Source organism: Culex quinquefasciatus, chromosome 2, assembly GCF_015732765.1.
Source record: "Culex quinquefasciatus strain JHB chromosome 2, VPISU_Cqui_1.0_pri_paternal, whole genome shotgun sequence".
Classification (NCBI taxonomy): domain Eukaryota; kingdom Metazoa; phylum Arthropoda; class Insecta; order Diptera; family Culicidae; genus Culex; species Culex quinquefasciatus.
In genome coordinates, this window is record NC_051862.1 from 21,563,042 (window position 1) to 21,577,738 (window position 14,697).

At 40.4% G+C, this 14,697-nt stretch overlaps 3 protein-coding genes and 1 long non-coding RNA gene across 11 annotated transcripts in view; 2 read left to right on the plus strand and 2 right to left on the minus strand.

The window, feature by feature from the left end:
- Window positions 1-3,739, minus strand: part of LOC6045890 (endophilin-A) — a 142,850-nt gene extending 139,111 nt beyond the window's left edge. For all 8 annotated transcript variants that reach the window (XM_038251666.1, XM_038251669.1, XM_038251668.1 and 5 more), the window contains exon 1: window positions 3,141-3,739. The gene's annotated coding sequence lies outside the window, so the exon portion shown is untranslated. The remainder of the gene's footprint in view (window positions 1-3,140) is intronic.
- A 5,004-nt stretch (window positions 3,740-8,743) lies between these two features.
- LOC119768050 lies at window positions 8,744-9,124 on the plus strand. The gene is made up of 3 exons (XR_005277873.1): window positions 8,744-8,917; window positions 8,978-9,047; window positions 9,107-9,124. It is a non-coding gene; the product is annotated as an uncharacterized LOC119768050 (long non-coding RNA).
- A 1,260-nt stretch (window positions 9,125-10,384) lies between these two features.
- On the plus strand, window positions 10,385-10,959 carry LOC6049137 (RNA-binding motif protein, X-linked 2). Its single transcript, XM_001865905.2, has 2 exons — window positions 10,385-10,478; window positions 10,534-10,959. Exons 1-2 carry the CDS (start codon window positions 10,465-10,467, stop codon window positions 10,931-10,933), a joined length of 414 nt encoding a protein of 137 aa, XP_001865940.1. The 5' UTR covers window positions 10,385-10,464; the 3' UTR covers window positions 10,934-10,959.
- On the minus strand, window positions 10,946-13,508 carry LOC6049132 (ATP-dependent RNA helicase Ddx1). Its single transcript, XM_038255203.1, has 2 exons — window positions 13,338-13,508; window positions 10,946-13,152 (listed from the first exon to the last, which is right to left on the minus strand). Exons 1-2 carry the CDS (start codon window positions 13,351-13,353, stop codon window positions 10,982-10,984), a joined length of 2,187 nt encoding a protein of 728 aa, XP_038111131.1. The 5' UTR covers window positions 13,354-13,508; the 3' UTR covers window positions 10,946-10,981.
- Between the last annotated feature and the right edge of the window lie 1,189 nt (window positions 13,509-14,697).

Genomic DNA, 14,697 nt, shown 5'->3' on the forward strand with positions numbered 1-14,697 from the left:
TGTCTGGATTCTTTTAAAAAACAAAAAAAAAATAACAGTTGATATTTTACAAGTCGTGAATTGAAAAAGAGACGACCATTTGTTCGTCAGAATTCCAGTAGATCCTCGATTCGCAACAATGGTCGATACAATCATAATCCGACAACCGTTAGTTCAACAGATCAACGAATTTAGTCCGATATCATTTCACTATTGATTGATCGAGACTCTATGGAAATTTTGACAAATCAGAATGGTTTTTATGGTACTTGAATGAAAATCACCGATTCTGATAGAATTACTTAATTCACTGTTACTAATTTTGTCCCTAAATAACTAAAGGCAAAGTATAAAAAGTTGATATTTATAGTTAAAATCCTAAATTCTACAAACACTGTTTTTTAAACCCGCATCCTAACCTGACACCCACATTAAGATAGGGAAAAATCACATATGTAGCGGTTCATTGTACAAATGTGATATTTCCACTATCAGAGAACCTCCTTGTCTCGATGACAGCTTACCGGCCATCGATTAAGCCCTGAGACTACGACAAAGTGGGTTCTCGCAGCATGAAGTGGTGTCCATGTGTAAAAATGGAAGCTTCAGCAATATACTGAACACTTCGATTTTAATTCCACATCGAATCAAATCATACTCTTTGCCAAACAAGCATCAAACCTATGACACTCATTATGACAAAGCCCAGGGCAAGTTGCAGACTTTCCTAAGTTACTACTTTACTTAGATGTTCTAAGCTTAGTGATTGTAGATAGGCCATTAACGTGAAGACTTCCATCATTGTCATGATTTTTCGTTCAAAGATGTAAATTTTGCGTCGCTTTCAATATTTTGACAAAATTCCTTCAACAAGTTGTTTTGAATAGTGCCCCCTACACATGCTGATTCATTTTGGTAACGATTATCCCATTCCTTGTAAAGTTATGGAAATCGTCATTTATCAATGATTGCCAACTAGGACGTCAATGACTGTGCCACAAAATTATATAAATTTTGAAGCACATTTGGTTTAGATCAAAAATTCTTTCAGTGGCTTCAAGAAGGCAACAACCGGCACATGCTGATTCCTTTTGGTGCCGAAATTCGTGAAATTGAATTTAATACAGAATATTTGATAGTGATGATCATTTTTCTTCGAAAATGATCAACGGCTTCACCTTAAACAACGCCCAGTTACCGATGGAAAAGATTGTTAACAACTGAAGTTATTTTCCACAGTAAAAGTTGATTATACACACATAGATTTTTTTTTACCGAATTCGGTAAACTTTACCGAATTTTTAACTGATGAACAGTTCGGTAAACTGAAATTTACCGAATTCGGAAAAAAAAACTTACCGAAATTCGGTAATGAAGTTCATTATTGTTCATCATACAACCGAAAATCGGTAAAATTTTGTTTATTTAAACAGATGGTTTAGTAATAGTAGTAATTTTATTTGGCAACGATATCCTGTTAGTTAGACTTTTTATCAGGGCAAGGATGGATCTAAAATTCGAGCCAAACATTTCATTAGGGCACAAAACCAAAAAGTAAACATTCGGGATTATTCCACTATTCCACTCCATAGAACACTCCCTACATGCCCTCCAAGAATCAGATTGATAGCAAACAATTTCCTATTGAAAAAATCAAAAAAACAAAAGGGCACATAACAATGTTCACTCCAAACCAGAAAAAAGTTCAATTGTGCCCTTTTCTTTTTCGTTAGTTTTTCGTGGTTAAGGAACTTTCTATGTTATAAAGTGAACTTTTCATACATTCTTAACACTAATTCACTTCAAAACAAAGTTTGGTTAACGTTTCACCAAGGGTTTCTGCAGAAAAAAACTTCGTCGAAATACAATATTGATTACGGCCCGCGGCTGCTGTTCAGTACACTTTTGAAGAATTTTAATGTTTCACATACCTTATCTGCTCCATTCGATCATAAAACTTCACCAATTATCAAAATTTCCACTGAATTCCTCATTATTTCTAACTAAACAAAAGGGCCCATAAACATCATTCAAAACAACAATCCGGTGACAGCGCTTTAGTGCCCTTTTAGTTCTCTTCGAAATTGCATTTAGAAAGGGCCCATTATGAACAGCAGTTGGAAAGCTAAAAGGGCCTAATAACGAGATTTTTAAAAATTATGAGTTTTATTGCGAAAATCAACATAAATTAAGAAGCAGTAAAGCAGAGTTGAGGATAATGGTGTGTTTTATCGAATCATCAGTAAAAATACCATCAGTCATGCTTATTTTTTAAATAGGAATTGAAACAAGTTGTCCATTTTTTGCAAGCGATTTTCTCGAATCGCGGTTTTTGCTTTTGTGCCCTAATGAAATGTTTGGCTCGAATTTACCGTTTTTTCAACTACCGAATTCGGTATAAAATCTAAGTTTGTAGTCACTTTCTTAACAAAGGACCACATTAAGAAATCACAAAAAAGGAAATTAGAGAATTCAGTAACTTTTATATTATCATAAACAAGCTTAAAGTGATTTTAAAATTCTAATTGTTTGCTATAACAAACGATGCATATAATGCCACAAGCACACGAATAATTACAGATCCATAATCTGGAGCAACACGAGAAAAGGGCGGATAAGCATTTTGACAGCTGGAACAATTTTGCAAATTCCGAGCCAACAAATAAGCTTTTCACAAAACTCAGAATGTAAATCAGTAGCTGGCCTTCCCAGCTACCTTTTAACACTGCGGGTTTTGTTAAATAGTTACCTGTTGGCTCTGAATTAAATCGTCCTGGCTGTCAAAATGCTTATGCGCCCTTTTCAAATGTTGCTCCAGAAATGTTTCCCGAATGAGGGAGATATCATTCTTCCGGGAATTCCCCGCCTCATACAGGGGCATCTATCAGATAGATTGGTGACTCAAAGTAGAATTTTCCCCAACATAAATTATCTATTCACTTTGGTTTATAGTTTAGAAAGTTTTAGCAATCGATACAAATTTGATGAAGACCTAGATCTAGATCACTCAACCGCACCAGACGACCTTCTGTGTGGTCGACCTTTTTCGCGGCCACCAAAAACACCCCCCAGGGCACTACCACCACATCGAGTGTAGGCAGTTTCATTGCAACATCAGCAGTGTAAGTGTGTGTCATGAAAAAAATGCAACCTCTACTTACCGGGACCTCCCGCTGGGAATCTACGCTGCGTTTTCAAAGATGTATTATTGCAAGGCGATGTCCTCACACCTTCCGGATCGATTCGTCTTCGTCACACTGCGTTTTTGGCAAACTTTTCGCACCGAAAAAACTGCCAGCGCACAAAACTGACTGACTCTTCTTCCGGGGGACCACCACCACTCTGTTTTGGTCACTTTTATCTCTCTCTGCGCTTGCTGCTCTCAGGTTTGGCCAGAAACTGACCACCGAAAAACTGCACCGAAATGGACACACGGAGATTCGCGAAAAAAAAAGTGCTGGAAATTTCTTTCCCACTAATCTGATGTAATTGATTTTTGCACCCGGAACACCTCTGGCACCACCGCTCTGCCTTCCTGCGCTGCAGCTCCGGCCAAGGACACACCTCGGAACACTACGATTCTCGACGGGGAGCTGACCGCTGACGACGGAACACTTCCGGAATTTCACGCACTGGTTTATCAATGGCCACTCGGTAGCGGCGCGGGAGGAGGGAAGCGAAAAAGATAACGCGATTTCTGCGACTTTGGCGATCAACACACAACTTGTCTGCTGCTGGCTCGAATGCGGAATGAAAGCGTTCATGCGGTGGAGTTCATTTTCATTTTCAACAGTGGTGTGCGTGAGAATAAAGTTGGTGAAAAAATCACTCACACAGTCACACATTCGGAGGCGACATATAGATGGAGCTGGCATCGCGAGTCGCACAAGTGCACGGCTATTGAGGTTTTGCAGCGCGACTGCGTTTCAAATGTAGGTGGCGTCAAAATGAGGTTACTTGTCTAAAATCGTATGCCTTTCTGCCAATCAAAGAACAAAATCGATTATTTCTCATGATCCCCTGCATCAATCTTAATGAAACTGGTTGCAAAAGACGAGAAAATTTTTTTGCTTTAAAATAATGAACATTAATTTTTGGGCGCGCAAAAATTTGTGACCTTTTTCTTTAAAAAACATGTTTTGGAACACGAAAAAATGAGTTTCCCGATATATACCAATGAAATAAATAGTTATAAAGTTGATAACAAGTGTGTTAACGTATATTCAACAATTTTTATTGATTTTTGACAGACTTTCTTACCAAATAGTTCAAATTACTATCTTTTACTAAATTTACAATTTTCTCATAGTAAAATCAAACAAATATTGGAAAGTTATACACCAAACTTTTGGAAATAATTTTTCTCATCCGAATCCGGCATAAGTTTTGTAAAAATGTTGTATCTGAAGGAAAAAACACATTTTTTCAAAAAATCATAGGTTTACGCTATTTGTTCATAGGTGGCGACATGTGTCTTTAAGCTTTGCTGCAAATTCTCTTTTGCCGTTCAAGAGCCAAACGACATGTGACACCTAGTGTTGAGTAGCAGAACAGAGCGAAGAATGTCGATTGAAATTTCCGCCCTTTGAGGTTATGTATGCGAATTCTGAGCATGAGCATGAGCATGAGCATGGTTGACTGCCAATGAGCTGCTACTCCGTTATTGACAGATCAGCTGAAGTTAAACAATGAATCAAAAATGATCAGTGGGAGCCAACCATCCGTTCACTGTTTAACCCCTGAAGACCCCGACTTTATTAGTCAATACCGGCGCCCTCCCAAGAAGCCTGCAGTTCAACAAAAGGGAGGAATGTTAGTCCGATAGTTGAAGTTGCAGACTCATCAAGCACATAGTTTTTCGCTATATACTTGTTGATACCGCTTGAGACCGTTGAATCCACAGCATCTCCTTCAAGCATCACGTGATTATTTTTTTGGGTTAGTAGGATAAGGTATTGGCTTTTCGATGCCTCCCGAGCTACGATGCTATGGGGAGGACTTTCATAACAAACCCGTCGGCGAGCCTTCCGAGCAACGATGCTATGGGAAGGTCTTTCTAATTAGCACACCAAAACACTCGCGCACAGGTATTTAAATACTGAATAAATGTAATTTTTCATCACGATTACCCAGACGACATTGATGATAAAGGAAGGACTTTTCTACAGTCATTTACAGTAATACTTAAACTTATTTTAATGCAACAATTCACACGACGTCGTGCCTCCCGATCAACGATGATGTAGGAAGGACTTGAGCAAGCCAATCAGGATGAAACACGAAATAAAATTCTTTTCTTTTCACACACAATGCCACATAATTGACCGCGCGTCACCACCCAACTAATTGAACTGATTTTTTTCTGCTTGTGGGCAAGCCAACCAGGATGAAACACGAAATAAAATTCTCTTCTTTTCACACACAATGCCACATAATTGACCGCGCGTCACCACCCAACTAATTGAACTGATTTTCTTCTGCTTGTGTGCAAGCCAATCAGGATGAAACACGAAATAAAATTCTTTTCTTTTCACACACAATGCCACATAATTGACCGCGCGTCACCACCCAACTAATTGAACTGATTTTCTTCTGCTTGTGTGCAAGCCAATCAGGATGAAACACGAAATAAAATTCTCTTCTTTTCACACACAATGCCACATAATTGACCGCGCGTCACCACCCAACTAATTGAACTGATTTTCTTCTGCTTGTGTGCAAGCCAATCAGGATGAAACACGAAATAAAATTCTTTTCTTTTCACACACAATGCCACATAATTGACCGCGCGTCACCACCCAACTAATTGAACTGATTTTCTTCTGCTTGTGTGCAAGCCAACCAGGATGAAACACGAAATAAAATTCTCTTCTTTTCACACACAATGCCACATAATTGACCGCGCGTCACCACCCAACTAATTGAACTGATTTTCTTCTGCTTGTGTGCAAGCCAATCAGGATGAAACACGAAATAAAATTCTTTTCTTTTCACACACAATGCCACATAATTGACCGCGCGTCACCACCCAACTAATTGAACTGATTTTCTTCTGCTTGTGTGCAAGCCAATCAGGATGAAACACGAAATAAAATTCTTTTCTTTTCACACACAATGCCACATAATTGACCGCGCGTCACCACCCAACTAATTGAACTGATTTTCTTCTGCTTGTGTGCAAGCCAATCAGGATGAAACACGAAATAAAATTCTTTTCTTTTCACACACAATGCCAAATAATTGACCGCGCGTCACCACCCAACTAATTGAACTGATTTTTTTCTGCTTGTGGGCAAGCCAACAAGGATGAAACACGAAATAAAATTCTTTTCTTTTCACACACAATGCCACATAATTGACCGCGCGTCACCACCCAACTAATTGAACTGATTTTCTTCTGCTTGTGTGCAAGCCAATCAGGATGAAACACGAAATAAAATTCTTTTCTTTTCACACACAATGCCACATAATTGACCGCGCGTCACCACCCAACTAATTGAACTGATTTTCTTCTGCTTGTGTGCAAGCCAATCAGGATGAAACACGAAATAAAATTCTTTTCTTTTCACACACAATGCCACATAATTGACCGCGCGTCACCACCCAACTAATTGAACTGATTTTCTTCTGCTTGTGTGCAAGCCAATCAGGATGAAACACGAAATAAAATTCTTTTCTTTTCACACACAATGCCACATAATTGACCGCGCGTCACCACCCAACTAATTGAACTGATTTTCTTCTGCTTGTGGGCAAGCCAATCAGGATGAAACACGAAATAAAATTCTTTTCTTTTCACACACAATGCCACATAATTGACCGCGCGTCACCACCCAACTAATTGAACTGATTTTCTTCTGCTTGTGTGCAAGCCAATCAGGATGAAACACGAAATAAAATTCTTTTCTTTTCACACACAATGCCACATAATTGACCGCGCGTCACCACCCAACTAATTGAACTGATTTTTTTCTGCTTGTGGGCAAGGCAACCAGGATGAAACACGAAATAAAATTCTTTTCTTTTCACACACAATGCCACATAATTGACCGCGCGTCACCACCCAACTAATTGAACTGATTTTCTTGTGCTTGTGGGCAAGCCAATCAGGATGAAACACGAAATAAAATTCTTTTCTTTTCACACACAATGCCACATAATTGACCGCGCGTCACCACCCAACTAATTGAACTGATTTTCTTCTGCTTGTGTGCAAGCCAATCAGGATGAAACACGAAATAAAATTCTTTTCTTTTCACACACAATGCCACATAATTGACCGCGCGTCACCACCCAACTAATTGAACTCTTGAGGTTATGTATGCGAATTCTGTTTTGCTAAATTCCAGCGTTGAGAACAACTTTTGAGCAAAAATTCGAGCTGATACTTTGTTAACTTTTGATGCTCTATCATTTTAAACAATATTATTTTTTCAAAATTATTTTTTTTCAATTTTTTTTTATTGCGTTAATTTATAGAGGGCAAAGAGTTAACAATCGTACTACTTGAATTTTTTCTCAAAAGTTGTTCTATGAGCTGTAAATTCAATTTTAAGTTTGCATTCCTATGTAACCGAACAGCGAAAATTTGAATCGTCATTCTTCGATGCTTTGCGCCACCTGTCGGAATTTTTGAGCTTTTGATCGCGAATACTGGATGGGGTATGTATGGGTTGATTCCGTACCCTAACCAAAAATCATGGACGTTCTGAGTTCAATCACAGACAACAGACGTAGCGGCTAGAACAAAATAATTTGAAATTCGGCTATACTGGATGGGGTATTGTATGGGTTGATTCCGTACAATATATCTAAGCCCGAGCTTACGCACACTAGCACCCCATTTGTTTTGCTGGTGGGTACAAAATTTAACCTCAATCTTTTCTGTGTACGTACACGCAATACATGCGCACGTAGATAGCTCTATAGAGCTATCTAAGCCCGATCTCACACACACTAGCACACCATTTGTTTTGCTGGCCGGTACAAAATTTAACCTCACTTTTTTTCGTGTACGTACACGCAATACATGCGCACGTAGATAACTCTATAACCAAAAATCATGGACTTTCTGAGTTCAATATCCCACTTTTCATACGATTAATTTTTTTGAGTTCAGGTCAAAATCCGAACTACACATTCACAGAAATTGAGAGATGTTTTTTTAAGATTTTATATTTGGAATGAGTATATTTCTCTTGGGTCATCACAGCCGTGTTTTGGTCATTAGGGTCCTAAAGCCCTAGGCTAGGCCCTAGGTCAAATTGTATGTACAATGGTAAAAAACACGATTTAAAACCATTTCTGATCACTTTTTTCATTCTAATGCAAAACAAAACTTTTGGGCAGAACTCAGCACTCTACAAGGCAACAATGCTGTACAACGCTCTTCCCGAGGACATCAAAGGACTTCCAACCTCTCAATTCAAAAAAGAACTCAAAAACAAGCTATTTGAAGAACAATTTTAGACTGTTGTAAAAAGTTCCTTCTCTTAAATATCTTAAAGTTTTTTGTCTTTCTGTTAATTCGATGGCAACATTTCAAAAGGCATCATGTACATTTTGGCACTTTCTGGGTTATTGCATACTCTGAAAGAACTCCTAATAAGCTACCTCTCCACCAAAAAATAGCAAAAATTACTTCAGAAAATCTGTTTAATAATGATTTTAAATAAAGTATTTAACATAAACAAAATCTCTGGTATCAGCAGTGCCTGTTTATATAGCCCTGTCAACCTGTCAAACACGCAAATTCCAGATAACACAGATCTGTGTAAAAAAATTACACAGATTGTAGAACATGTTCTAGCTGTCAAAACTGTGTAGTTTTATAACACAGATCTGTGTAAAAAGTTACACAGATTTCCGATCAGCTTTCCTTTCAAATCTGGGTAAAAAAGGAAAAGCTAAGATGGCGTCGCTCTTGCAGCAAATTTTTGTAAGTTTTTCCTCGTGATCAAAATATTGGAAAATTATTAAAATACTTCAATGTTTTTAGACTTATCAACAAACTGATCATCATATGCACCGTAAACCCATGGGGCGCAGTGGTCGTATTTGGATTCAAGGTAATGTATCTCATAAATATTTGCTTGGTAATCCTAACCTAACTCAATTTTTATTCAAGTTGTCTCACACACACTGAGTTCCTCCGACGTGGTGCTTTTGGGGAACCTCGGAAGTCCAGAGCCCCGGAACTCGAGCCCGCGCTAACCATTTTTCCAGTTCCGGTTCCAAGCGGAGAGTTCCATAGACAGCACTAGTAAACGGACACTGTCAGCTTTTCCGGACCGGGGTAGTCCGCTGAGTGGTCAAATATTTAGTTTATGTTGTCTTATGTATAAAACCCAAAACAAAGATAAATAAATGATATTATAATGTTTACTTGTATTGGCCTGAAAAATCAAAATCAGATTCTGAATTTTTTTTTTAATTTTTACCCGGATTCTGTGCAAAATTTTACCCAGAATCTGTGTAAAATTTTACACAGATTTGACAGACAACGGTTGTACACAGTTCTGTGTACAAGGCTTTTACACAGATTCTGTGTATTCCAGGTTTTGAGCGATCTGTGTCAAATTTTACACAGATCTGTGTTATTTGGATTTTCGGTGAATATAAAAGACTACATTAACCTCGTGACGAAAAAAAAGCATCATGAAAAAGACATTTGCCGACAAAACGCGAATCATAACAAAACTTCCCCTCCGCTTGCAAAAAGCGCCATAGAGTTATCTAAGCCCGCTCTCACGCCAACTAGTACACGCAATACAACTCTATGTACATTCGGCGAAGAAAAACGAATCATAACAAAGGGAGATATAGACGTTGGTGATTTTAAAAGATGTTATGTTTGTTTTTCTAAAATATAATGAAGAAAATAATGTTTTATTGAATATGGATGATCACGTATCAATAAAAGCAACGTTTTTCATCGTTTGTTATCATTAGAACATCTGCTTTTGTTTTTATATTAAAATGGGAATTGAAAAATGATGTTAAACTTTCGAATGCGTTTTTCTCAAAACGTATGGTTTGTACATGATGCTTTTTGAAATGTTGGCGTCGAATTGTTAGTTTTTATTTGCACTTATTTTATGTTTGTAACGAGGAATGCCTTATTTTTTATTAATAAATTCTTAAACAGAAAATCAGATAAACTGATAAACATAATAACTTGAACCTAAAGCCTTACTCAAGAATTTATGAGGTTTAAAATTGTAGGACTTCAGACAAACTTCAGATCTTTTTTATTTTATTTTTTTATAAATTTAGATTTATTGAATTTTGCAATATTTTAATCATTTTATGTTTTGCGTGTACAATCTTTAGTTTCAACTCTAAATTGAGTACATATGTTTTTTATAATCTCTTGAATAAATAAATTTAATCGTGTCAGCAAAGACGATGTTTGTAAACAACTAAAATCAGCTTTTTTTGAATTCGTTTTTTACGTTTAAAAAATTGTTTTAAAAGTATTTAAAAATGAATCCTATGACGTGAGTTATAACAAGTACTTCAAGTTTCAAAATTGTAATCTATATTCCCTTCCAGCAACATGAAAAACGTGCTCAAACTGAGCGAACAGGACCTGAAATTCGGCGGCAAAAATTCCTGGCATGACCAGTACCGGGACAGCGCGTGGATCTTCGTGGGCGGCCTTCCTTCCGAGCTGACCGAGGGGGACCTGCTGGCGGTATTTTCCCAGTACGGTGAAATCGTCAACATAAACCTGGTGCGCGACCGAAAGACGGGCAAATCGAAGGGCTTTGGCTTTATCTGTTTTGAAGATCAACGCTCGACGGTGCTGACGGTGGATAATTTGAACGGGATTAAGCTGCTTGGGCGGACGCTGCGGGTGGACCACGTTTCGGATTACAAGCCGCCAAAAGACGACAAAGCTGACGAGGAGACGCGGCGGTTGTACATGGAGGGATGTGCACCAAAGTATTAGAATAAAGTAAACAACTGTGTATGAATAAATGTTTTATTTGATGAGACTTTACTGCGCCACCAGGAATCGCTTGTTGTAGAGGACTTGGGCTTCGCGCTCGAGTCGGGCAAGTTCCTTTACGACCGGCGTGAGTTGTTCGACGTGGTCTTTGTAGCCGGTTCCGGTGTTGAGTCGCTTCTCGCCGTACGTGACCTTGCCGTCAAAGTCGTTCATCGGGACTTTGAGGTCTTTGTCGACCTGCTGGATAGTAACGTTAAGGTGGTCCTCGATCTCCGCGAGGTACATCTTTTCGTCGTACCACATGCAGCAGCCTTTGACGTCGGTAAGTTGGGTGTTCCAGCAGTTTTTGCCTCGGGAGGAGCACCATTGGCCGTGGTACCAGACCTTTTCGGGGACGGTTGCGACCAGCGAGATGGCGAGACCCATGCGTTCGGCACGTCCGACGCGGCCAATCCGGTGAACGTAGTTGCTCTTTTCGTCCGGCAGCGTTACGTTGATGATGAAGGGCAGCCCGGTGACGTCGAGTCCGCGGGCGGCCACGTCAGTGCAGATCAGGAACTTGACCTGTTTGGCCTTGAACTTTTCCAGGTTGGCTTTGCGTTCCTGGGGCTTGCGGTCGCCGTGGAGGCACACGCACGAGTACTTTTGGCCGCCGACCTGGCGCAGGTAGCGTTCCAGATTGTCGCAGTCCAGCTTAGTGCGGCAGAAGATGATGGCGCGGTCCATCTGGTGCTCGTTGATGGCACGCAGCGTGTACTCGCCTTTGAGCATTTTGATCGCTTCGGACAGGGTTTCGGCGGTGTTGGACCCGGGGCGGACATTGTCCTTGGCGTGGACGCCGTCGGTTGTAACGTGTGCGCGCATCGCTTGCCACGAGGCGTCTTTCTGCGGGTCGACCATGCAAACCACGTGATGGACCGTCTCCGGAACGGCGTCTTCTCCCTTCAGATCGACCCAGGTCGGGAAGTGCATCAGTCGTTCGGCGAGTTTCTTCACCTCGAACGAGTGCAACGTGGCACTGCAAACGACCATCTGGAGACGACGGCCGTCGGCGGTAATTTTCGGGATTTGCTTGTGCAGACGCTCGATCAGTTCGGTGTAGCCTTGCTTCAGCAATCCGTCGGCTTCGTCCAGCACGAAGAATTTACAGTTGGTCAGCAACACGTAACCGTTGCTAATCAAATCCTCCAACCTTCCCGGAGTCGCCACGATAATGTCCACGCCCCGTTGAAGAACCTCCATCTGATCCTTAATATTGACGCCACCAATCAGCAACAGCTCCCGAACATCCGGATCCTTCAAATGCTTCTTGAACTTCTGAATCTGATTGAAAGTCTGCTCGGCCAACTCTCGCGAAGGCTCAATAACCAACGCCTGCGGTGCATTCGGCTTCGGCTTCAAATCCTGCGTCGACACCTCGCCCCCAGTGTTCGGATTGACCGCCAAGTTGTCATGCGCCACCTTGCAAACGGCCACAAACCCTTCCGGAACCGGATACTTGAAATCCGTCTCCCCGAAATTGAACGACATCTCCGCGTTCTTCAGCACGACCGCCGGGAAAAAGCTCCCTCCCTTAATGTTGCCATCGATCCGGAACGCCACCCCAAGCGACACCCCGTTCTTCGTGAAACTGACCTCCCCCCGGTCCAAATCCAAACAGCATCCAATCACGTCGCACTTCCCAAACGCCTCCCCGTAATTATCAAACTGCTTGCAGTTCGACTTCTTCCCCGTCCCGCCAAACCCAAACCCAAACCGATCCGTGCCCAAATCCAGCGCCGCAATCTCCGTCGACCACCCAACCCGGCACAGACCCTCATCCGTAACGGTCGCCTCGTAATAGTACTTTCCCTTCCCTCCCCTAACCCCCGTCGTCCCACGACACCCGTGCCACTCCTTAAACTCCCGCGACTGACAGCGCAACCCGTCCGGGGTCACCGCCATCGCGTTCCCCCGATCCGTGAAGCTCAACGTCCACGGCTTCGCCTTGTGCCCCACCGGCTTGCCCGCCTTTCCCTCCTTGATGTCCCGCAGCGTTTCCCACACGATCTGCAGAATCGGCAGGCAGAACGCGCCCGTCTTGCCACTGCCCGTTTCCGCCGCCATCAGCACATCGCCACCGCCCAGAATCAGCGGGATTGCCTCCGCTTGGACGTCCGTCGGCAGCATCCACTCCATCTCGTCGATCGCCTGGCCGATTTCCGGCATTACGCCGAACTCTGAGAAAAACAACAACATTTCTGGGGCAACATTTGAAAGGGGCGGTACGACATTGCTCTTACGGCCTTTCATTACACGCATTTAAATGGGACGAAAGGCCGTAAGAGCAATGTCGTACCGCCCCTTTCAAATGTTGCTCCAGATTTTTAGATTGAAATTTTAGCAGTTAATACGACAAACCAACCCTCGAATGCAGTCATGGTGGATTGCTAGCGATGGGACGTGACCAAAAACGCAACCGAATTGCAGATTACGACGGTAATGTTCCGGGGAATTCCAAACTAATTTCACAAGATTTGTGCAACTTTGCCGACAAACAGCGATCGATAAAAAATTTGTCATCAAAAGTTGACAGATACACGTTCGGACACAATTACTGAAAAAAGCGAAGCAGTTTAAGTTACACGTTTATTTAGGCATATCAAAATGAATTCTGTACGCATATCCGAAGTCCCTCAGGTTTCGTCAAAATCGTGTAAACAGATCAAATCTCGCTCAGAATTGATTAACTGAGCAATTCTCTCAAATTTCGGTCATTCGATTTTTTTAAATATTTTTTAAACCACCTTCGGTATGCCCAAAGAAGCCATTTTGCATCATTAGTTTGTCCATATTATCAAATTTGACAGCTGTCCATACAAAAAATGATGTATGAAAATTCAAAAATATATTTCTTTTGAAGAAATTTGTTGATCGATTTGGTGTCTTCGGCAAAGTTGTAGGTATGGATAAGGACTACACTGAAAAAAATGATACACGGTAAAAAAATGGTTATTTTTATTTAAAATAACTATTCACCCTTACCAAAAATCATGATTTTTTGAGTTCTAAATCCCACTTTTCATACGAATTTTTGAGTTCAGGTACTACAACCATAAAAATGGTTATATGGGTTGAACTGAAAAATTCGTATGAAAAGTGAGATTTGGAACTCAAAAAATCATGATTTTTGGTAAGGGTGTTTGTCACTAAAATTTGATTTGCATGCAAAAAAAACGCATTTTTTTATATGATTTTGGGGACATCAAATCTGGAGTTTTTTTTTCGAAAGGTTCAATAAACCAAATTTCCAGTTTTTGCTTTTTGGGTGTTTTTGAAACCGCCTTGAGTCAGGGCTATTAAAAAACACCCAAAACGCAAAATCTGAAAATTTGGTTTATTGAATCATTTCAAAAAAAACTCCAGAAATGTAAACTTTCCAGTTATTTCCAGGTAGTGCAAAAAACTTTTACCTGAGTTATGAATTTTTGAATCATCGATTTTTAAAAAAAATTGAAATATTGGTCGCAAAAAATTTTCAACTTCCTTTTTCGATGTAAAATCAAATTTGAAATCATAAAGTACTTTAGTGAAATTTTGATAAAGTGCATCGTTTTCAGGTTATAGCCATTTTCAAGCCATTTTTAGGTAACTTTTTTGAAAAAATTCTCAGTTTTTTATTTTTTAACTTAGTGCGCATGCTTGCCCACTCTTGAAAAAAAAATGAAAAGCTGAGAAAATTCTCTATACCTTGCTTATTTTGAATTTTGTTGATATGACCGTAA